General features: G+C 39.2%; 1 protein-coding gene across 1 annotated transcript; it reads right to left on the bottom strand.

The window, feature by feature from the left end:
• Positions 1–225: 225 nt before the first annotated feature.
• Positions 226–2,486, bottom strand: LOC145111580 (basic transcription factor 3-like). The gene is made up of 6 exons (XM_079047847.1): positions 2,374–2,486; positions 1,956–2,023; positions 1,364–1,512; positions 1,206–1,262; positions 784–822; positions 226–691 (listed from the first exon to the last, which is right to left on the bottom strand). The coding sequence occupies exons 2-6, from the start codon at positions 2,021–2,023 to the stop codon at positions 516–518; spliced, it is 489 nt and encodes a 162-aa protein (XP_078903973.1). The 5' UTR covers positions 2,374–2,486; the 3' UTR covers positions 226–515.
• Positions 2,487–25,833: the final 23,347 nt, after the last annotated feature.

Below are 25,833 nucleotides of genomic sequence, written 5' to 3'. Positions count from 1 at the left end.
AATAAAATCAAGGTAATGTTGGATCGTTTTTCATACCTAAGATTGTACGATCAAAAACACGATTTTGACAACCTGTGTTTATTATAACGTAACCAAATTATCTTGGGGAAATTTTCAATGTTTCTTTCATTAGGAGTTTCATAGTACTCAATGTAGAATAATTATATTATTTTTATGCATCTCATTCAAAATTATTGAGCAAGGGTAAAACGAAAAGGAAGATCGTTATCTCAGTACAAAAATAAAGACAATTCATTATGTTTGGTCATCTAGATTGAGAGACCATGTGTGGTCCCCAGGGTTCATATTTTCCTGTTAACATTTATGTTCTCAAAATTTAACAGAAACAGAGAGATAAGTTTTTTAAGACCAAAATACATTAAAAAAAAAACAACAGAAACAACATACATATTCCTACATGTTATGCAAGCAACATGAAACATATCTAGAATATTATCTTAAGCCAAAAAAAACACTTAAAAATAATGCAAATATAAATGTGCATTTCAATTACCCTATGATTTTTGTCCTTCCTCTGCAGCAGCCTCAAAAGTCTCCCCTGCCACAAGTTCTGGGACTTCATCATCATCATCCGCTTGTGCTGATGTGGCAGCAGCGGCTTCAGCGTCACCTGGCGCCTGCTTCTGGAACTGCTCTGCTAATTTTCTTAAGTTATCCAAGTTATCTGGCCCTGTAACATGCAACTCATTACAAATCACATTTTTCCAATCTTAAATCAAACAAAAAACTGAAACTGAAATTTAAAAAAAAAAAAAAACATACCAAGTTGGTTGAGAATGCCTGGGAGAATATCTTGCAATTCTGAAACAAATCATAATACAAAATCAAGTCATAAAATTGAATAGAACTCGATACAACATATTGAAAAACTAAGGAAATGGTTACTTGATTAAATACACAAAATGGTTATAGACTTATAATACAGTAGATTTTTTTTGTAATTTACCCTTTAAGCAAATACCAAAGTTATATGAGATAATGACATAATGTTACACAACAGCATCTTGAATATGAGCAAGCTTGTTGTTATATGTGTTTTACTTATAAAATAATGAAATCCTTGTTTTGCTAATGAATCCATAATTACACTAAAAAAAAGACATGTTTATACTTTATATAATCAAACAGAGATATACTTTATCGAAAGTAACTTTCAGGAATAGCCTAAAAAGTAAGGAGCCTACTTTTTGTTTGGGGAGAACCACTAACAACCCATGTATTGGCAGCAATAGAGGCTTGAACTGTAAAATAGATACAAAAGGAAAATGTCAGAAGCTCAAAATGTCAAGATACTTGAGAAATAAAAGAACAAAAGAAGTGATTTTATTGATAAATTTAGTACCTTTGGGGTTTAAGAACTGGATAACTGTTTCATCCTTAAAAATGTTAACTTCCTCAATTGCTGGTATTGCGTTTACACCTATTCTTTTCAAAGTGCTCTGCAGCCTCTTGTCATCTGTGGTGGTTGTTTTATGTACAGCCTTCTTCTTTCTAGAAGCAAACACCAAACACAACTTTGATCAAATAAACTTCCACAAAAGTTAAACTTGCATCTACTTCAACTTAAAGTTTATATAACTAAATTCATATAAGTTTGTTTAAGCTCATGAACCTTATCAAGGTTCATGTTTAAAACACTTCTACATTTGCATATAGCTCAGTGTTTTGTAACTCAATGATCAAATTAGCACTTTTGCATTCTGTTTCAAAATCTGAAATTAAGACAAATATGATGTTCCAAACTGAAACCACTTCTACATATTAGATCAGTGTCGATTGTTAACTTGTATCAGATAAGGAGCAAATTGCAGTAATAAACGGATTTGAATTACTTCAAGGTTATACAGGGGAATCTTTTAAGACCAGAAATAAAAGTAAATCATCAAGTTGAAAGCAAAAATATTTTCTTCGTTCAAACGATATAAGAAACAAACCTTCTCACACTACCCTTCCCACCAGTGCGAACAGCACCTGCCATCTTTTGTAGCTTTTCCACATTCATCTGTCATAAATACAGATAAGATTAGTGAGCTAGTTACCAATATGAAATTGCGAATCTAAGAATTCATCAGAAAACCGACAGCATAAACAACAAAAACACAAAAGCTATGGTATATATAAATCCCCAAACTATTCGACAATCACAAACACGACTGTTTCTAAGCAAGCAAATAAAATGCCGTATGGATTCAGCAACTTCAAAATAGCAGTTCATACTTTTTAAAGTTGTTGTGCGCAAAGAGATTGATAGGAAACATAGAGTCATGTTACTCGTATCATAAATCAAAACCACTGCCTATCACATGAATCGTTTGCCAAATTAAGTACTAATCGATTATGAAATTTATGTACCTTGGCGCGGATGGATGAATTGATGCACGAGAGTAAGGGAGGGTACTGAGATTTGAGATAGATAAAACCCTAGAATCGATCTTTCGATTTTATATATGGAGCCCATGTTGAGAAAAGTTTCATATGGCTACCTTGTACAACAGAAGAACTGTGTAATATTCCCCTGAATTTTCTTTTTGCAACTACAAAGCAATAAAGCATAGCGAATGGATGGTATGAAGAATGGATGGTACAAAGGGGTGAGCATTTGAACCTCTACACCGAATCGGATTGGGAACTGAACCTGGATTTGAACCCGGTAAGCCTCAACAAATTCGATCCAAGATCCATCAATTTCTGTCAAACCAAACCTGAAAATGAACCAACACTTCGGATATTATATATCCGAATATGAACATCCGATTTGAAATGAACTTAAATCTCGAATATCCAAATTCTTAGATAACCGAATTTGAATAGTCAATTTTTTGGATTCGAATTCGAATATTCATTTTGGCAATCTTTTTGATATTTAAGATATTCAAAATCCAATAAATAAATATATTTGTAACATCCCAATGGCAAGGTATTTCTAATTTTGACCCTATAATTGAATTATATTGCATTTTAGTCCCTAAGTGAGAAAAAGAGTACAAAAGGGTCCTTAGTGGCATTTTCGTAAATTTGGGTTATGAGGGGTACGCGGTGCGTACGTGTGTACGCTGAGCGTACTAGGGCGCACCTTAGTACGTTGGGCGTACACCTCATACGCAGGGAGTACGTGGTAAACTTGCAAACCCTAATTTTTAGGATTTGTCTCATATTTAAACCCAATTATAGTTCATTCCTCTCTACTTCATCAGCCTCCATCCTCTCAAAACGTTTTTGTAACCCTAATCCACCTTGTGAAGCAATTCTAAGCTTGAGTGTGTGTGTGTGTGTGTGTGTCACACCCCCACACCGGAACGGCGAAAATGTTCGGGGGTGGATGACGTCATATCTAGTATCACAACAATTGCATCATAGTAATCAAAGTAAACACAACCATTACATTGAATATATATATATATAAGTATTTACATCTATTTGATTCATGTTTTTATACATCAAAAGCATATACAAAAGTAAAAGACGTGACTCTATACGCTCCATCTTCTCAAAAATCTGTGCGAGGTACCTGTCTACTGATTTCCTAATAATACAAGCAGTTTTGAAAGAGTATCAGCATAAAGCTGGTGAGTTCATAAGCATGTTTTTGTAATGAAAATCCTGTCATTGAATCTGTAAAATGTTTGTATGCTTCCCAAGAAAATCCAATATTTTCTAACATATATGTTTATTCCTGTGTCTGTAGTAGTATATAATGTATTAGTTTGTACTTCTGGTTACCACCAACTGTATTGTATAACATTGTTTTGAATGAAAGCCCTTTGTATGAAAACCCTGACTGTCACCAGTAATGTATAAGATGTTCTGTTTGAAAACCCTGGTTACCACCAGTATGTATAGTAGTTTCATTACTTAAAATAAAACTATGAGTTGAAATCCCTGGAATCCTCCAGTTATATTATGAACTAGTTTTATTAATAAAATAAAACTAAAGAAGAATGAAATCCCGTAAACAATAAGGTTAGTTTATACTATTGTGAGTCGTATAACCATGTTTGATATGACCTAGTGACCTTTACGACGTTCTTCAAGTGTCGGATAAATGGCATTTGTCACCCCAGGCATGCCTGCCTAACTGTAGCTAGCAGTTCAGGTGTGGGATTATCAGTCCCGAATAGATCTATTTACAAATCTCACGCTCTCCCTCCAGGAGACTCTGGTTATACTATGATAGGATTTAACTTGTGCCCCGAAAGGTACAACTGAAGTGTTGTCTCACAATCATGTATTAACTAGTTTAAGTGTAGTTATGTATTGATCTACTGTATTTAAACCAGTGTGTATACTTTATAAGTTTATAATTATACTTAAATAATTATTAAATGTTGTACTCTTGTAGTAATGTATATCATAAACTAAATTTGTCATAGTTTATATGTTTTGCTATGTAAAGCTCTGAATTCGTAAAACTATGTATTGAAAACCCAAATTATGCCTATTATAGTTTGCATGTATGATGTGTACTTGGTTTACGTATTGATCTGAAAACTATACAGTTTCGACTGTAGATTGAAAAGGTCCCTTATGCTCAGCACGTTACAAAAGGGATAAAATATCTAAATATTTTATAAAACATGTGGAAACTCTGAGATTGTATCAATTGCATCAGTTTTAAATGTGTTGAAATCCTTTTGTATAAATGCACAAAATCAGTTGTGTTTGGCTTGTACTCTCCCCCTGAAAACATTTAAAATCATAAAAGCATAGGGGTATGAACCCACTGTTAGTCATGTGAATAGTCGGACAACGAAAACTGGGAGTGAAGACCCTCGAATTGATGTACGCGGCACTCAACGGGATCCTAATACAATTAATACATATATGCATTTTATTAGCGAAACCATTATTTATAGTGTTGGAAAACACTTGCTTTCAGTTTAGGAGTGTTACCGGGACTCGATTGAATCAGAAAAGTGGGTTTGCAGCCAAGATTCACGGTGTGAAGGAGTTTGCGGCCGTGAAGGGTTTCCGGCCATGAACTGTTCTCGGCCGTGATCAGCCCCTTGAAGGGTTTACGGCCGTGAACGGTGTTCTTGAAGAATCTATGAAGGTTTGAAGGGTTTACGGCTGTAAACGGGTTTACGGCCTTTAAAGATTTGAAGATATGAAGGGTGTACGGCCGTAAACTCAAGAACAATGATGTTGGATTCGATGAAAAACGTGTTTTAGCTGCTCTAAAACAACTTCCAAAGGTGATTTCTGATGATTTTCGGAAGAAAAGAGGGTGTTTTGATGTTTACGGTTGAGAGGTAGAGAGAGAGAATGAGAGAGTTTTCGGCTAAGAAAGTTCAAATGAAGGTGGGGGTCCCGTATATATAGGTTGGGGGTATGGTCGGTGGTGGCGGTCACCTGGCACCGGCCGTAAACGGGTTTACGGCCGTAAATGGGTTTACGGTCGTGAACACCTCTCAGGCCGAAAACTATTGATTCTTCAAGGGAAATTCGGGTTTTTTCGCGTGATTTTGGTTCCGAATCTTATATAGAATTTAATTATATAACTAAATGATTTTCCAAACCCAAAGGAATTTGACGGAACTCAATAAAATTCAAATTTTATTAACGGAATCGGGTTAACATTAACGGAAAAAGATTTGGGTTGTCACATTATCCCCCCGATAGAGGGAATTTCGTCTCGAAATTCAAACATAGAATACAAATCATGGACTCAGAAAGAGATAGGGATACTTCTGTTGCATTGAATCTTCGCGCTCCCAAGTGAATTCAGGTCCTCGCTTGGCATTCCAGCGGACCTTCACTATCGGTATGCGACTTTGTTTCGTTCTTTTGACTTATCGATCCATGATTTCAACTGGTTCCTCCACAAAATTAAGGTTCTCATTGATCTCGATCTCATCAATATGGATCACAAGGGTTTCGTCAGATAAACACTTTTTAAGATTCGAGACGTGGAAGACGGGATGAATGTTGCTAAGTTCCCGGGGTAGACGAAGTTTGTATGCTACGGGACCGATCCTAGCGAGGATCTCGAATGGTCCTATGTATCTCGGATTCAGCTTTCCACGCTTTCCGAAGCGTATCATGCCTTTCCAGGGTGAGACCTTCAATAGAACACAGTCACCAACCTGGAACTCCAAGGGTTTTCGTCTCTTATCGGCGTAGCTCTTTTGTCTATCTCTTTAAGCTTTTAGTCGTTCCCGGATTTGTATGATCTTTTCAGTAGTTTCTCGGATGATTTTTGGGCCAGTGAGAGTGCTATCGGGGAATTGGCCCTTAACTAGCTGCGTGTCACCCACCTCAGCCCAACACAGAGGGGATCTGCACTTACGGCCATAGAGGGCTTCGAACGGCGCAACCTTGATGCTGGTATGGTAGCTGTTGTTGTAGGAAAATTCGACCTAGGGAAAATGTGTGTCCCACGACGTGCCAAAGTCAATGACGCATGCTCTCAACATGTCTTCCAATGTTTGAATGGTTCTCTCACTCTGCCCATCGGTCTGTGGATGGTAAGCTGTGCTCATATCCAGCTTAGTTCCAAGAGCCTTCTGCAGTGACTGCCAAAATCTCGAGGTAAACCTGCTATCCCGATCGGAGATAATGGACACAGGCACACCATACAGGCGGACTATATCTCGAATGTAGATTCGTGTCAGTCTCTCCATCTTGAAGTTTTCTTTAGTTGGCAGGAAATGGGCGGATTTAGTCAATCGATCGACAACTACCCAGATGGCATCGTGCCCACTCGGAGACTTGGGCAGCTTAGTGATGAAATCCATCGTAGTCCTTTCCCACTTCCACTCAGGTATTTCGGGCTGCTGAAGTAGACCTGAGGGCTTTTGATATTCCACCTTCACCTTGGCGCAAGTCAAGCACTTGCCCACGAAGGTAGCGATCTCTGCTTTCATGTTCGGCCACCAATAGAGCTTGTTGAGATCCAGATACATCTTATCTAAACCTGGGTGAACGGAGTATCTAGTCTTGTGAGCTTCATTCATGACAACCTCCCTGTAACCGCCGTGCTTCGGGGTCCATCTGGTTCATGAAATAATAAACTCCGTCTCCCTTGACCTCTAAGTTCTTTTCCATTCCCCTCAAGTCTTCATCCGACATGTTCTCTGGTTTTAAGGCTTCCAGCTGAGCTTCTTTGATTTGAGCGGATAAATGGGAATGGATGGTCATTGTCAGTACCTTCACTTCACGACCTGAATACTCTTTCCGGCTGAGGGCATCCGCTACCACATTGGCCTTGCCGGGATAGTAGCGTATTTCGCACCCGTAATCACTGAGTAGCTCTACCCATCACCGTTGCCTCATGTTCAACTCTTTCTGATCGAAGATATGTTGTAGGCTCTTATGGTCGGTGAAGACAGTACACTTGGTTCCGTAGAGATAATGTCTCCAAATTTTTAACGCAAAAACCACTGCTCCCAACTCTAGATCGTGAGTTGTGTAATTGACTTCGTGTGTTTTCAGCTGTCTCGAGGCATAGGCAATAACCTTCCCTCGCTGCATGAGCACACATCCTAAGCCTTGATTGGATGCATCGCAGTAGACAACGAAGTCCTCCGTCCCTTCAGGCAGAGACAAGATAGGTGCGCTGCATAGGGCCTGCTTCAATGTTTGAAACACAATGTCTTGCTTTTCTCCCCAAAAAAAGGGTACACCTTTCTGAGTCAGGGTGGTTAAAGGCTTAGCAATTCTGGAGAAGTTCTGGATAAACCTGCGATAGTAGCCAGCGAGACCCAAGAATTGACGGATTTCTGTGGGTGTCTTCGGTGCTTACCAATTCTCAATCGCTTTGATTTTGGAAGGGTCCACATGTATGCCTTCCTTGCTAACCACGTGACCAAGGAAGTTACTTTTCTGATCCAGAATTCGCACTTTGAAAACTTTGCATAAAGTTTCTCTACCCTTAGTGTTTCTAACACTAGCCTCAAGTGTTGTCTATGATCTTCCTCACTCCGAGAGTAGACAAGTATATCATCAATGAACACTATTACAAACTTGTCTAGGAAAGGGCGGCACACCCGATTCATCAGGTCCATGAATATTGCGGGTGCGTTGGTTAGACCAAAGGGCATTACTACAAACTCGTAGTGACCATAGCGAGTTCAGAATGTTGTCTTGGGAACATCACTCTCATGGACTCGCAACTGGTGGTACCCTGATCTCAGGTCTATTTTTGAGAAGTAGCCGACTCCTTGGAGTTGATCGAAGAGGTCGTCGATTCTGGGTAAAGGATAACGGTTTTTGATTGTTAGCTTGTTCAATTCACGATAATCTATGCACATCCGAAAGGATCCATCTTTCTTCTTCACAAACAAGACCGGGGCTCCCCAGGGTGAAGAACTTGGTCTTATGAATCCTTTGTTGAGTAGCTCATTGAGCTGGCTGGATAACTCTTGCATTTCTGCCGACGATAGACGGTATAGGGATTTAGCTACGGGAGTAGCTCAGGGAATTAAGTCGATACGGAACTCGACTTGGCGCATGGGAGGGATTCCGGGAAGATCTTCGGGGAAGACATCAGGAAAGTTGCAGACTTCGAGGATGCTCTCGAGGTCTTTAACTTCCTGCTTTTCATTAACAACATGGGCTAGGAATGCATGGCACTCCTTCCGCAGATATTTCTGGGCTTTGATGCATGAAATGATACGAAGGTTTGAGCTGAGTTTATCACCGTAGACTATGAGGGATTACCCCGTGGGCAGATTGAGACGAACGGTTTTTTCATAACAAAGGATATCATCACGATTGGGGCTCAACCAATCCATGTCGACGATGTTATAGAAGCTTTTTATGGAAACTGGCATAAGGTTGATTGAGAAAGAATGGTCGTTTAAGGTAAGGGTACAACCTATGAATATGTCGTTAGTGCTTTCTTTCTTTCCGTTAGCCATCTCAACGGTAAATGTTTCGGTTAAAGGTTGGGATTTATGTTTGAGAAGATGTTTAAATGCACGACTAACAAAACTTCTCTCCGCACCAGAATCAAAAAGAATACATGCATAAGAATTGTCGAGGAGGAACGTACCCGAAACCACGGTGGGATCAGCAACTGCCTCTTCCTGGCCCATCGCTAGCACTCTCCCTGCATTACCCCCTTTTGTTGCCTTAGGGCAATTTCTCTTGAAGTGCCCAACCTCCCCACAGCCATAACATGCTTGACTAGCGCCCGCTCCAGGAGCCTGATTGGTTGGTTGGACTGGTGTCTTGCAAAATCGAGATGTGTGTCCCTTCTTACCATAGCTATTTCACAACATTTCCCGGTACTGTCCATGATGATGGAAGTTGCACTTGTCACACCTTGGAAGAGTACCAGCATATCTACTAGCAGGTGCTTGAGCTGTGGGAACAGCGGCAAGAGTGGTAGCAACATGAACTGCCACTACTTGCTGTTTCTTGGAGGGCTCCTGCGAAGACTGGCCCTTTCGCTTGTTCCAAAACTTCTTCTTCCCACCACTTGCCTTTGGTGGTTCGGGAGCGGCTGTGTAACACCAGTCAAAATAGGTCAATAGACAATCACATGTGATTATGCCAATCATGTAATGTGATGTTGTTAAACTAGTAATATGATAAACTTACTATGTAGTTCATGATAAATTCTAATACAAATATGAACTTTCTTTATGATACAACTCAAAGTATACGTCCATACGATTCCAAAAATATAGAGAACGTCTGAATCTGACTTCGCATGAAGAAGTTATGATAAACCAAACACTATAAATCTCTATAATAAAAGGAATTTAAAATAGACTTAGAATTATGTGACATCCCCAACATCACGGCCAGAAAAGACCGGTTTCATTTATGCTTTTAAATAAAATCAGAGTAATCCTTTGATTAAAAGAGTTGCGGAATTTGTTCCCAAAAACAAAACATGATAAAATAGATTTTTATCAAAACATTTCATAAAGAAATATAATTTCATTTCATAATCAAAAATTGGGATGTCATGTTCCGATACAGACCATAAAGCATAAACGATAACATCACAAGTCATTCAACAAATATATACATATACAGACTTGTAGACAAAACAACTTGATGATTCATCCATCTTATGCCCTTGCGCCACTTCTTGTAATACAAGTAAACTGAGTGGGTCAGGCTTGGGGGCCTGGTGAGCATATAGGGTTTTCAACCCACAATAAATAATTATATTTAATTCAACAATCAACAATAACCCGATTACCCATTCCCGTTATCCTCACTTTACGTCCCTAAAATAACATCTATCTCAAGGGACCTAATCTAGGATTTTCATCGGGACGGACATTACTGCAAAGGGGTTTCCTCAACAATAGATGTCCTAAAGGCAACCATGAGGGGGATAGAGTACACCGGTGAACACATCGTTCACAACACCTACAGGTTATGAGCCTGCTAGTATTCCACTGGACTGTCTAGAATGAGTCTGTGGTCGTCATCCATACTCCGCTAGATGACTAGATCAACAACAACATCGAGGCCTCTCATCATTTTATTTCATCACACACCAACTATCTACCCATGTTCTACCCAACATATTAGTAGATAAAATATATACATTTATATACAGCTTAAAACCTGTACAAAACATCCATTCAACAACTAGTTCAAATAAGCAAATAATATATAAACACAAAGCACGTATTTTATAAAGAATACTTCATATCTATGTGTTAGAAGAAAACGAATATACACTCACTTGATAAGACAATGATCGGACAGCACCTCGTCTCTTAAAATAAACTTTCCCGATAAAACCGGGATGTTTTCCTTGAAAACCGGGCTTCTCGCGGGCAGAGTTTCGGCTCAGAAACTTTACCTAGGGATCTTCGGGACTTCGGAACTTGCTTCGGGGCTCGGGAATGATACCGGGGCTTCGGGATAATTCTGGCACGAAAAACGATGCAAAACGAGAGAGTGAGAAGAGAAAAAGAGCAAAAAGATCGGCTGCCCTCGCACCCTTTATATAGGGGCAGAAGCCTCGCATTACGCTGGGCGTAATGCTCTACGCGGGGCGTACGCCTCGGATCGTCACTGCATGCGTCATCGGAGCACTCGAGTGCGAGGCGAGTCACGCTTCGGTGTACGCTGGGCGTACTCAACTACGCTGGGCGTAGTTCGGATAAGATCAGTGACTCCTCCGGATATCCATCCGAATTAAAGATTAAATAATAAATATTAATTATTTAAAAACTTCAGAAATTCATATCTTCTTCATACGAACTCCGTTTTCGACGTTCTTTATATCCACGCGTAGGTGAAACTACGCTCTACAACTTTCGTTTAGACTCCGTTGGCTAATTTTGACTTTATTTTTATTATATAATTTTTAGTAGGCCGGGACAGGAAAACTCCGTTATAAATTCATAACTTCTTCATCTGACGTCCGTTTTCGTCTGTCTTTTCACCAATGCACTACTATCAACGAGATATTCGATTCTCATTTAGATTGTTTTGACTAAAAACCGCTCGATCTCAAATCGAGTATTCGGGCTGCATACTGCTAAGTCGAAACTTCGAAAAATCATAACTTCCTCATACGAAGTCAGATTTGGGCATTCTTTTTATGCACGCTCTTGGTTTAACGTATTCTACGACTTTCGTTTAGATCACTAAGGCTAGACATCGCTCTATCTTAAATTCGTATTTTACGTCCTTCAGCGTCGTACCGGTTCTGTCGCGAAACTTCGACATGTCATAACTTCTTTGTTATAACTCGGATTTCAGCGTTCTTTATATATTCGGAAACCTCGTCACGACTACTACAACATTATCCATAGATATCGGCTTTATCTAACATTTCATTTTGACGTTTATTTTTATTCTTAATTAAATTAAGACACACAATTAAGCACAAAACACATAATACTCAATTAACACATTCTTTTTATTTCAAAATGAGTTTACAAAGGTTAACCTAGACTATTACAACAACATTAATGCTTAGCCTGGAAACACGGGCGTTACAACTCTCCCCACCTTAGAATGATTCCGTCCCCGGAATCACACATCAACAAACAAATGCGGATAGCGACTCATCATGTCACTCTCCGTTTCCCAGGTGAGATTTGGCCCATTCGCATGTTTCCAACGGACAAGCACTAATTCGACCATCTTGCGTCGTAACTTCTTAGTCTTTCGGTCAACGATTGCCTCTGGTTCTTCAATCAACCTTTTGTTCTCATCGATTCTCAACTCCGAAAGTGGAATCATATCGGGAACTTCTCCCGTGAACTTCCTCAAATAACTATTATACCTAATATATATACTAAATGTTGGAGCGTCAAAATGATACTTTCAAAACTAAACTTTTGAACTTAGAAAAAGTATTATTTTTATATGGAGTCAAAACCTGTGGACTTACCAACTTTATGTTGACGTATTTTAAAATGCATGTGTTTTCAGGAACTTGAAAAGCTGGTATGTATTCGAACAGGAGAAGTTTTACTATTACCTTTCTATTCAGTAAGAAGTATACAATAGTCGGATATTATGTAATAAGTACTAAGAAAAACAATAATGTAACTTTCAATCATCAATAAAGGTATGTATTTTCTTTAGTACTGTTCAGTGTATGTTATATAACTGTGATACGAAGAATAACGTTACACCACCCGGTGTTTCCACCGACGGCTGGGGTTGTGACAGAATTGGTATCAGAGTTATTAACTATAGTGAACTAGTACTTTCTTAGGAAAGCACGTATATAGTTTAGGGCTTACTCTATTAGGTTTAGGTATATCCCTTAGCCTACATTAAAAAAGTATTATTAATTATTCTACTGAAGGACTACTTACGGGAGTGGTGACAGGATAGACATGTCGATTTGGGTTGTTGGATTCCAGAACGGCTATATGCTAAAATGATTGTGCCCTTTCGACTGTCCTGACTGGCCGGAGCCTTATCAGATAGACCTGAAGTAATAAACAATAATTAAAGCGTGAATACAATAAATGAGAATATAGAGTCATATATAAAGACTCAGACCCGCGATGAGAATACACCTTAAATACCCGAAATGTTTTTTGATCTCAAGGATTTAGATCAAATATTCCAATTAAAGTTTATATGTGCGTATGTCCTATCACAACTAGGTGTAGGTGCGCAACTACATTTTATTATGATCAAATCATATGAACTATTTAATTTGGGATTAATATTTGATAGACTAAACTCTTGGTGATCCAAAATGTATAGGAATTCGACATGGCACATTCACGAGAATGGATAATCATCGAGGATACGGATGAAGAAGAGAAAGTTTCATTCCCCATGATGGTAGGCGATCCTTACTACCCTATAAATCCAACCACCTTTCATCCAATACCTTCTGACGATGGAGCACCTTTACCTTCCAACGAATGGGAAGAGAGCGAACCAATGGAGGAGACATAATCGGTGTCATCATCTTTACCACCAATGAACAATCTTTACCGTCAAGTTCCAGGAGGAGCAAAGATGAAACACACGGCTCATAAATCCATACCGATATGGCAAAAGATTAAGAAGAATCAGAAGGCGTCATCTTCAAGAAGTCATAGAGTTCAAGATGAACCTGCACGGATTGCACAAACCGTTGATAGGTGGGTGGCAGAAGAAAGAGATGCTAAGATGTATGAGACTGGTCAATCATCTCGACCACATCCCCCACATTCTTCCGAAGTTAACACTTTATCTCAATTGTTTGAGAAAAGTGTGAAAATTGAAGATAAGATGGAAATTGTCGAAGGAAGGGCTACTCATCTCTCCGGAAGAGTACGAATGCTAGAAGGACAAAGGACGCGAGATTAGGAATCGGTGATGGATGTCCATCATCGTATAAATTTCGCTTATAACGACATGATTACTCACGATGCAAGGATTGCAGAGTTAGAGCTTTACAATCAAACCTCGAGAAACGAGGAGCGCACAGGAGGTCTTGAGCAGAGAACTCAAGCACTTGAGGAGCAAGTGGTTAATGTCACTGACGTGCTAGGTCATCACCTAGGTTACTGGTAGATAAGCTAAAACTAGTGGTTGTGTAAATAGAGAAATCAGACTAGTTAAGGCAAGAAGAGTAAAGTTTATAGCAAGGATGTAGAAAACCTTGCAAATTTTGCAATGTTTATAGAAACTTTTCTCTTATAAGCCTAAATAAACTGATGTAACCGCTGGTAATAATATGAAGCATATATTACAGTAATCATTGTGTTATCCATTATGTTTTACACTTTGAAGAATAATTGAAGTATTTAGTACTCGTGTAGTAAATGACTAATTCTTCATGAAACTTATAAAATTCTTATTATTTATAATAGGAACTAAAACAAAATGCCTAGAAGGAGTAGTGCTCGGCTAAACCCTAACCAACGATCAGCACCACAACAACAACCACCAGAATCAAACCCCCCAATAAGTACAACACAACTTGAAGAAATCATAGCTCAAAGAATTGTTGCGGCTTTATCTAATGTCACAAGAGGTGGAGTTAGAAATGAAGGCCATGTAGGGGCCGCTAGAACGTGTACCTACAAAGATTTTATGAATTGCAGGCCAAAGAGCTTTCATGGAAATGAAGGGGTTGTTAATTTGACTAGGTGGATAGAAAGATAGAGTCCGTCTTTCAAATAAGCTTCTGTCCAGACGATTGTAAAGTACGATTTGCAGCATGTACTTTCGCTGATGCAACACTTACATGGTGGAACAGCCATGTGAATACAATGGGAATTGATACTAATTCCATGAAATGGGAAGAGCTAAAAATGATGCTAGTAGAGGAGTATTGTCCTAGGGAGGAAATACATAAGCTGGAACAAGAATTGTGGACCCTAACCATGAAGGGTTCAAAGATAAAAGCTTATACCGCTAGATTTAATGATCTTGCAGTAATGTGTCCAGCACTTGTAACCCCTGAATATAAGAAGATTGAGCAATATATCTGGGGTTTAGCATTGCAAATCAAAGGCATGGTGATTACATCAAATCCTACAACCTATGACAGCACTAAGAGAATAGCTCATCAGCTAACCCTCATAGAGATCCAAGGAACAATAGTGGTCTCAAAGGCCGAGTCTCCCAAATCTGGAACAAACAAGCGTAAGTTTAATGGGAAGAATCTCAGGCAATCATCTGAGAAAAGACAAGAAGTGGCAAACAATTATGCAGCCACGACGGCAGTAACCAGTCAACCAAAGTCTGCCTGGTGCAATCAGTGCAACCGTCATCACCCAGGTGACTGTTTTGTTTGCACGAATTGCAAGAAGAAAGGGCATACTGCTAGTTACTGCAGGAGCACAACACCTGCAACAGTAAATCAGGGAGCAAATACTGGAGCAGGCCATGGTGAAGGAAGAAAGTGTTTTGAGTGTGGCGAGGTTGGGCACATCAAGAGAGAATGTCCAAAGTTAAGGAATCAAGGAGGCATAAGGCGTGGCAGGGCATTCGTGATCGGAAGCAGAGAGGCTATACTCTTCGACTCTGGAGCATATAAAAGTTTTATAACTCCGATGTTTAGAAAATTGTTAAGTCATGAGTCTAGCAAATTAAAAGAAATCTATAAAGTAGAAATCGCTAACGGTCAAACCGAGAAAACACATGAAATCCTAGAAAAATGTCTGTTAACTCTTAATAACTACCTTTTTCACGTCAACCTCATGCCAATGCCTATCGGTAGTTTTGATGTCATAATTGGCATGGATTGGTTATCTTCACACCACGCCGAAATTCTATGTCATGAGAAAGCCATACGACTACCCTTACCAAACGGCGAAGCCCTAATTATCTATGGTGATAAATCTGGGAAGAACCTCAAAGTCATCTCTTGTACCAAGACCCAGAAATATCTACATAATAAATGTAGCGCATTCTTAGCCCACATTGTAGATAAGAAGAGAAAGACAAAAGAAATCGAGGACATACCTCAAGTATGCGATTTCCCATACGTGTTTCCTGAAGATCTACCTGGAATACCTACCATCCGACAAGTCGAGTTTCGAATCGACTTAATTCCAGGAGCAACACCAGTAGCGAAATCTCCTTATCGGTTGGCTCCATCCGAAATGCAAGAATTGTCTAGCCAACTACAAGAACTTCTTGACAAAGGCTTTATCCGACCAAGTTTTTCACCTTGGGGAGCACCAATCTTGTTCGTCAAGAAGAAGGACGTATCCTTTTGAATGTGTATTGATTATTGGGAACTGAATAAGCTAACAATCAAGAATCGTTACCCGTTTCCAAGAATTGATGATCTATTCGATCAACTGCAAGAATCCAACTACTACTCAAAGATAGATCTCAGATCAGGATACCATCAACTCAGAGTACAAGAAGATGATATTCCAAAAACAGCGTTTAGAGCTCATTATGGTCATTATGAGTTCTTAGTTATGTCTTTTGGATTGACCAATGCCCCAATAGTGTTTATGGATCTCATGAATCGTGTTTGCAAACCATACTTAGATAAATTCGTGATCGTATTTATCGATGATATATTGATATATTCACGAACCAAGGAAGAACATGGTCAACACTTACAAATAATCTTGGAGCTACTGAGAAAAGAAAAGTTGTATGCCAAATTCTCCAAATGTGAGTTTTGGATTAGAGAAGTACAATTTTTAGGTCATGTAGTTAGCAACGAAGGAATTCATGTTGACCCATCCAAAGTTGAAGCAATTAGGAATTGGGAAGCACCAAAGACGCCAACAGAAGTGCGTCAGTTCCTAGGACTTGCTGGCTATTACCGCAGATTCATAGAGAATTTCTCCAAAATAGCCAATCCGCTTACAACACTAACCCAGAAGGATATGAAGTTCAACTGGGAAGACAAACAAGAAGCTGCTTTTCAGAAGCTGAAGCAAATGTTGTATAGTGCACCAATCATATCCCTTCCAGATGGGACAGAAGATTTCTTCGTATACTGCGACGCATCAAATCAAGGATTGGGATGTGTGTTGATGCAAAGAGAAAAAGTTATCGCATATGCATCACGAAAACTTAAAGTGCATGAGAATAATTACACTACCCATGATCTTGAATTGGGAGCTGTAGTTTTTGCACTAAAAATCTGGAGACATTACTTATACGGTACTAAGTGTACTATTTTTACCGACCACAAGAGTCTCCAGCACATCTTCAACCAAAAATATCTTAATATGAGACAACGAAGATGGGTTGAATTGTTAAATGATTACGAATGCGATATTCGTTATCATCCCGGAAAGGCAAACGTGGTAGCAGATGCCTTGAGCCGGAAAGAATATATTAAACCCCGTCGGGTACGAGCATTAACTATAACTATCCATTCTAACTTTAGCGCACAAATTAGAGAAGCTCAACTTGAGGCTCTAAAAGAAGAAAACATCAAGAACGAAGCTTTGCGAGGAATGGAAAAGCAACTTATACAAAAAGATGACGGAACACGACACTTTATGAACCGAATTTTGACGCCTAAGTTCGGTGGAGTCATGGACTTGGTCTTAGAAGAAACCCACAAGTCCAGATATTCCGTGCATCCAGGCTCTGCCAAAATGTACTTAGATTTAAAAGTACATTATTGGTGGCCAAACATGAAGGCAGAAATTGCTACTTATGTGAGCAAATGCTTGACTTGTTCTAGAGTAAAGGTAGAACATCAAAAGCCTTCAGGTTTACTTCAACAACCGGAAATACCTGAATGGAAATGGGAGCAGATATCAATGGACTTCATCACTAAGTTACCTAAAACTCCTAGTGGGTTCGACACTATTTGGGTAATAGTCGATAGATTGACTAAGTCCGCCCATTTCTTACCAATTAAGGAGAACGATAAGATGGAGAAGCTGACTAGAATTTATCTTAAGGAAATTTTTAGATTGCATGGAGTTCCAAATTCTATTATTTCTGACCGAGATAGTAGATTCACTTCACGATTGTGGCAATCTCTACAAAAATCCTTAGGAACACGTCTAGATATGAGTACAGCTTACCATCCACAGACTGATGGTCAGAGTGAGAGAACCATTCAGACTTTAGAAGATATGCTCCGAGCCTATGTAATAGACTTTGGAAATGCGTGGGATACTCATTTACCGTTAATTGAGTTTTCCTACAACAATAGTCATCACACCAGCATCAAGGCTGCACCGTTTGAGGCTCTTTATGGACGAAAATGTCGTTCCCCAATATGTTGGGCAGAAGTTGGAGATACACAGATGGTCAGAGAACGTACATGCGATACCTTACGTACTGGACCAGAAATAATCCACGAGACAACTGAAAAGATCGTGCAAATTAAGGATCGATTAAAGGTTGCACGTGATCGTCAAAAGAGCTATGCTGACGTAAGACGTAAGCCTTTAGAATTCCAATTGGAGATAAAGTAATGTTGAAGGTCTCTCCTTGGAAAGGCGTAATTCGATTCGGGAAACAAGGAAAACTAAACCCACGGTATATAGGACCTTTTGAAATTCTAGCAAGAATTGGTTCTGTCACATACCAACTCAAGTTGCCTCAAGAGCTAAGCAATGTACACGATGTTTTTCACATATCAAATCTCAAAAGATGTCTATCCGATGACACTCTTGTTATACCTCTCGATGAGATACAAGTCAATACGAAACTCAACTTTGTAGAAGAACCTGTCGAGATCATGGATCGAGAAGTCAAACGATTAAAGCAAAGTCGTATTCCCATAGTGAAAGTTTGATGGAACTCTTTACGAGGACCTGAATTTACATGGGAACGTGAAGATCAGATGAAAGAAAAATACCCCCAACTGTTTGACAAAACCCCATCCATAAGATAAATTTCGAGACGAAATTATTCTAACGAGGGGAGAATGTAACACCAGTCAAAATAGGTCAATAGACAATCACATGTGATTATGCCAATCATATAATGTGATGTTGTTAAACTAGTAATACGATAAACTTACTATGTAGTTCATGATAAATTCTAATACAAATATGAACTTTCTTTATGATACAACTCAAAGTATATGTCCATACGATTCCAAAAATATAGAGAACGTCTGAATCTGACTTCGCATGAAGAAGTTATGATAAACCAAACACTATAAATCTCTATAATAAGATGAATTTAAAATAGACTTATAATTATCTATTGGAGTCTAAAAAAGAGTTGTAGTACTTGTAAATACCTACGCGTGCATATAAAGAACGTCAAAAACGGAGTTCGTATGTGAAAGTTACGACCTTCTGAAGATTCAGCTGTCAGAAACCCTAATCTGACTGAGCTCACGACGTGAGCACAGAAACTCACGACGTGAGGAGTCATTTTGCCACATTTTGGATCTAGAAGGTGCGTTACGAGGCTACGAAGGGATAAGTTCTAAGCTCACGACGTGAGCAAGGATATCTCACGACATGAGGAGTCACATGGCCACCTTCCGAAGCTAGGGACGCAAATGGCAAGTCTACGGGGTGACCAGCCATGGCTCACGATGTGAGACTATATGGCTCACGATGTGAGACTATATGGCTCACGACGTGAGAGGCCAAAATCTTCCTATAAATAGCAGGTCCGACCTTGACACTTCCTTACACCATTTCCCTTTCTCCTCTCTCATTTGCTGAAGCCCTCTTGCATCCCGAGCCCCGACGACCTCGTACCGCTGACCGTTTCTGCTTAGATTACATGAAATCATGCTACTAGGGTGAGTTTCACGGCCCCACTTTCTAATATTTTCGGGGGAAACACATGCTAAATATTGTATATGCGTTATTATTATGTCCATATGATAGTATATTAGTATCAACGTAGATAGTTATAATAACCGGGATATAGTTGTTCTAAATATAATATTTTGAATATATACAACTACTATCAACTTGTTAGCATGCTCTTGTACTAATGTAGATCTTGAGTTATACTTAGGATTCTATATATATGTTGTGTGCGATATAGTTCCGAAGTTATATTCGGAAGTTCTATATGTTAATTTATAAAGTATGTTGCTATTATTGGTTTTATGTCAAGATAAAACTTGGTATGCTATATGTTGTTATTGTTAGTTTTATGAAAAGATAAAACTTGGTATGTTATATGTTGTTGTTATTGGTTTTATGTCAAGATAAAACCTGGTTTTACTTCAAGTTATAGTTGTTATACTGCCTAAATGTTATGAAGTTAGGAGTAATGTTTAAAAGCATAGTCTAGTAACTTAGGGTTTTAGACATGAAAATGCTTTTGTTGTTAGAGCTATAGGAAGCCGTCGAAGTCTACATGAGTAATTGTATTCATCAACTAAGATTGGGGATCTTAGCGGAAATCCTCTAAACTGTAACCGTTAATCCCGTGTGAGCGAGGAAGTCGTGTATAATTAGTATACGGGTTGACCACCCCACTTGTGATTGTTAGCTACAGTCAACCATAAGCGAGTGACGAACTATCCTTTTACTTGTTATTGTTCCGGCGTCGATGAAGCGTGCGGTATTGTTTCTCATGGAAATCATGAGTGTGTTGTTTCTCATGGTAAATTATGAGTGTGTTTTATCAGAGGTATTATGTCATAGCAGCGGTTACAGGCTCATGGTAGCAAACTGTTAGAAACATTATAATTTGTCGTATACAAGTATTAATGTTAAGTATAAGTTTCCCCCTACTTATACCCTAGGTTTAAGGAACGTTTAGGTATAACACTTATTTGATAAGTAGACTATTATACCTAATATATATATACTAAATGTTGGAGCGTCAAAATGATACTTTCAAAACTAAACTTTTGAACTTAGAAAAAGTACTATTTTTATATGGAGTCAAAACCTGTGGACTTACCAACTTTATGTTGACGTATTTTAAAATGCATGTGTTTTCAGGAACTTGAAAAGCTGGTATGTATTCGAACAGGAGAAGTTTTACTATTACCTTTCTGTTCAGTAAGAAGTATACAATAGTCGGATATTATGTAACAAGTACTAAGAAAAACAATAATGTAACTTTCAATCATCAATAAAGGTATGTATTTTCTTTAGTACTGTTCAGTGTATGTTATATAACTGTGATACGAAGAATGACGTTACACCACCCGGTGTTTCCGCCGACGGCTGGGGGTGTGACAGGCTGTCACTTCATCAAGATCAACCTCGTGATCTATCAGGGTCTGCGCCAGGCACTTGGCGCTGTCAAAAGTGGAAGGCTTAGTAGCCAAGACATTTCCTTGAGTTGGGGGCGTCAATCCCCAAATGTACCTTTCTATCTTCTTGCTTTCCGGGGTAACCATTCCCGGACATAGAAGAGCCAGATCGTAGAATCTAGCTGTGTAAGTGGCAATGTCGGAACCCTTCATCTTCAGGTTCCAAAGCTCGTGCTCTAATTTCTGCATCTCGCCCCTTGGGCAGTACTCGACAAGCATGAGTTCCTTCTAACTCTCCCAACCCATGGCATTCGCTACCGACAGAGTTAGGGATTTGACCCGCCTATTCCACCAAGTCAATGCTCTGTCGGTGAAGGTGCAGGCGGAAAACTTCACCTTGTTTGCCTCAGAACATGCGCAAATCTCGAAAATGGATTCAATCTTCTCGAACCATCGGGTTAAGGCAATGACTCCTCCATTACCATCGAAAGATTTAGGCTTGGCATTCATGAAGTCTTTATAGGAACACTCCTTATGGTGTCCCTGACCTCCACCAAGGTTTTGGGGATCGGGTCCACCTCCTGATCCGCCAGCGCCACCCAGATTTATCTATGACATTGCAGCAGCCACAACGGCCGTAACTGCTGCCTGGAACAATGCAGGATCGAACTGAGGAGGTGGTGGCGGCGGAGGATTGTTGTTCTGTTTGTTGGGTCTCTTCCTGGGAGGCATCTTTCTCTAAAAGATACAAGGGAAAGAATGACGATAAGCCTCCTATATGATCATGAATCGAATATTTTTGAGCAAGATATATCTTAATCCTACAACGATAATAAAGACCTATAATGATAGCTACTAACATTAACAAGGAACTACATGTCTTTCGTTATAAGGATTTGTACTAATAGTGATGACTCTGTGCAGTGATATAGTACCATAAAATACTCCTATAGTATTTTAACTATGTGTTTTCATTAGTATAGGATTTGGTGAGTTTTAGACTTGTCGCGACACCACAGTCACTCCCAAACACATGTTGGTCATATCTCGGACAAATATAGTTGATCAGGTTATATTGGCCCCACATATGACTACATAACTGCCCATGTTTAACCGTAGTGTCTAACTCGCCCTAAATACTTTTATGTAGTTCTTACTATGTTATGGCTTCTTGTACATATGTATACTTGTATACTTCTTGTAAAAATACTTGTATTTTAAAAGTATACTTTTAGCTTCAGAGCACTTCGGCCCCTTTAGTGTTTATAGTTGTATACCATATAAGGTTCGGTATACTTAGTTCGCTATAAACAATAGCTCTGATACTAATCCGTCACACCCCCAAACCGGAACGGCGGAAACGTTCGGGGTTGGATGACGTCATATGTAGTACACAACAATTGCATCATAGTAATCAAAGTAAACACAACCATTACATTGAATATATATAAAAAGGTATTTACATCTGTTTGATTCATGTTTTTATACATCAAAAGCATATACAAAAGTAAAAGACGTGACTCTATACGCTCCGTCTTCTCAAAAATCTGCGCGATGTACCTGTCTACTGATTTCCTGAGAATACAAGCAGTTTTGAAAGAGTATCAACATAGTGCTAGTTAGTTCATAAGCATGTTTGTGTAATGAAAATCATGTGATTAAATCTGTAAAATGTTTGTATGCTTCCCAAGAAAATCCAATATTTTCTAACATATGTGTTTATTCATGTGTCTGTAGTAGTATATAATGTATTAGTTTGTACTTCTGGTTACCACCAACTGTATTGTATAACATTGTTTTGAATGAAAACCCTTTGTATGAAAACCCTGACCGTCACCAGTAATGTATAAGATGTTATGTTTGAAAACCCTGGTTACCACCAGTATGTATAGTAGTTTCATTACTTAAAATAAAACTATGAGTTGAAATCCCTGGAATCCTCCAGTTATATTATGAAATAGTTTTATTAATAAAATAAAACTAAAGAAGAATGAAATCTCGTAAACAATAAGGTTAGTTTATACTATTGTGAGTTGTATAACCATGCTTGATATGACCTAGTGACCTTTACGACGTTCTTCAAGTGTCGGATAAATAACATTTGTCACCCAAGGCATGCCTGCCTAACTGTAGCTAGCAGTTCAGGTGTGGGATTATCAGTCCCGAATAGATCTATTTACAAATCTCACGCTCTCCCTCCAGGAGACTCTAGTTATACTATGATAGGATTTAACCTGTACCCCGAAAGGTACAACTAAAGTGTTGTCTCACAATCCTGTATTAACTAGTTTACGTGTAGTTCTGTATTGATCTACTGTATTTAAACCAGTGTGTATATTTTATAAGTTTATAATTATACTTAAATAATTATTAAATGTTGTACTCTTGTAGTAATGTATATCATAAACTAAATCTGTCATAGTTTATATGTTTTGCTATGTAAAGCTCTGAATTCGTAAAACTGTGTATTAAAAACCCAAACTATACCTATTATAGTTTGCATGTATGATGTGTACGTGGTTTACGTATTGATCTGAAAACTATGAAATTTCGACTGTAGATTGAAAAAGTCCCTTATGCTCAACACGTTACAAAAGGGATAAAATATCTAAATATTTTATAAAACATGTGGAAACTGTGAGATTGTATCAATTGCATCAGTTTTAAATGTGTTGAAATCCTTTTGTATAAATGCATAAAATTAGTTGTGTTTGGCTTGTACTCTCCCCCTGAAAACATTTAAAATCATAAAAGCATAGGGGTATGAACCCACTGTTAGTCGTGTGAATAGTCGGACAGCGAAAACTGGGAGTGAAGACCCTCGAGTTGATGTACGCGGAACTCAACAGGATCCTAATAAAATTAATACATATATGCATTTTAATAGCGAAACCATTATCTATAGTGTTGGGAAAACACTTGCTTTCAGTTTAGGAGTGTTACCGGGACTCGATTGAATCGGAAAAGTGGGTTTGCAGCCAAGATTCACGGTGTGAAGGAGTTTGCGGCCGTGAAGGGTTTCCGGTCGTGAATTGTTCTCGGCCGTGAACAGCCTCTTGAAGGGTTTACGGCCGTGAACGGTGTTCTTGAAGAATCTATGAAGGTTTGAAGGGTTTACGGCCGTAAACGGGTTTACGACCTTTGAAGATTTGAAGATTTGAAGGGTGTACGGCCTTAAACTCAAGAACAATGATGTTGTATTCGATGAAAAACGTGTTTTAGCTGCTCCAAAACAACTTCCAAAGGTGATTTCTGATGATTTTTGGAAGAAAAGAGGGTGTTTTGATGTTTACGGTTGAGAGGTAGAGAGAGAGAATGAGAGAGTTTTCAGCTAAGAAAGTTCAAATGAAGGTGGGGTCCCGTATATATAGGCTGGAGGTATGGTCGGTGGTGGGGGCCAGCTGGCACTGGCCGTAAACGGGTTTACGGCCGTAAATGGGTTTACGGCCATGAACACCTCTCAGGCCGAAAACTATTGATTCTTCAAGGGCAACTCAGATTTTTCGCGTGATTTTGGTTCCGACTCTTATATAGAATTTAATTATATAACTAAATGATTTTCCAAACCCAAAGGAATTTGACGGAACTCAATAAAATTCAAATTTTATTAACGGAATCAGGTTAACATTAACGGAAAAAGATTCGGGTTGTCACAGTGTGTGCGTGTGTGTGTGTGTGTGTTTGTGCCTTGAAGAATAAGGAACGAAGTAGACCTCATCTTGCAGGAGTGAAGCACTTTGGATCTGGGATTTCTCCCTTATTTGCAACCTTTTGAAGCTTAGGGTATGATCAGGTATTCGACCGTCTATAGGATCCAGTGTTATGTATGATTAGCATACACGAGTATTGCAGGGTTGGTGGAAGTTTCACGGATGAGATGTGTGGGGTCAGTCAACCAATTGAGGGGAGTCTAGCCTTCCTCTAGGAAGTAAGATTATGGTGTATGCTTATGCTTGTGAGTGTGTTAGGGTTGTTGTGATGATCTTCTGAGACAAATACGGGTAGGTATGAAAGGTAGTATAGCCCCGTACTACTGAAAGCACAGGACCCGTACGCGTAGCAGGGAAGTCACATCCCATATGGTTTTTGTTGAGAAATCATGATTATGGTATTATATGTGTTTATCTAATATCTCCCTGGTTTATTTTCAGTATGGCGATTACGAGACGGTTTAAGGCAGGATCCGGATAAGGATCAGGAACTAGTGGCAAGGATAGGTCAACAATGACTGAGGAGCGGGTTAGGGAGATCATTCAGGAGGAGGTTGTTTCCCTCTTCTGGGCGCAGTTACCAGAGATATTTGGGTTTATTAAGACCGCTATGGTGGAGTACTTTGATGAGTGATACGATGCACTTTCTAAGATTGTTGTTGTTGCAGGGATTAGCAGTGGGAGGGCTTTCTAGTAACGGGACTTCGACAATACGAAGCCCCCGGTCTTTAACGGAGTTCGGGATCCGATCATAGCCATGAGGTGGCTGTCTGATGTCGAGGGATGTTTCTTTACGTGCTCCTGCCCAGCTGAACAGAAGTTCAAGTGTGCTCTGAACCTTCTTCGGTCCGGAGCGAACGATTGGTGGAGGTTGGTTACTAGTGCTTACACTCCATAGCAGCAAGCTGCAGTTTCATGGGAGCAGTTCTCTGATATGTTCCGCTCAAGATATGTTCCATTGGTAGAGCAGGAGAGGCTGGCTCAGGAGTACTTAGATTTGAGGCAGGGGACCAAGTCGGTGACGGAGATCACCAAGATGTTTACGGAAAGGGCCATGTTTTGCCCTGAGTTTGCCACTTCTGAGCAGGCTCAGATGAC

The sequence above is a fragment of the Lactuca virosa genome, chromosome 5 (genome assembly GCF_052849685.1).
Source record: "Lactuca virosa cultivar CGN04683 chromosome 5, Lactuca_virosa_CGN04683_v6, whole genome shotgun sequence".
Lineage (NCBI taxonomy): Eukaryota > Viridiplantae > Streptophyta > Magnoliopsida > Asterales > Asteraceae > Lactuca > Lactuca virosa.
This window is presented reverse-complemented; position numbering and strand designations above follow the sequence as displayed.

Coding starts and splice junctions, on each gene's coding strand:
- LOC145111580 (XM_079047847.1), bottom strand. CDS start 2,023: ATGAATGTGGAAAAGCTACAAAAGATGGCAGGTGCTGTTCGCACTGGT. Junction 1,513..1,955: donor GGGAAGGGTAGTGTGAGAAG/GTTTGTTTCTTA, acceptor GTTTGCTTCTAG/AAAGAAGAAGGCTGTACATA. Junction 692..783: donor AGGCATTCTCAACCAACTTG/GTATGTTTTTTT, acceptor TGCATGTTACAG/GGCCAGATAACTTGGATAAC.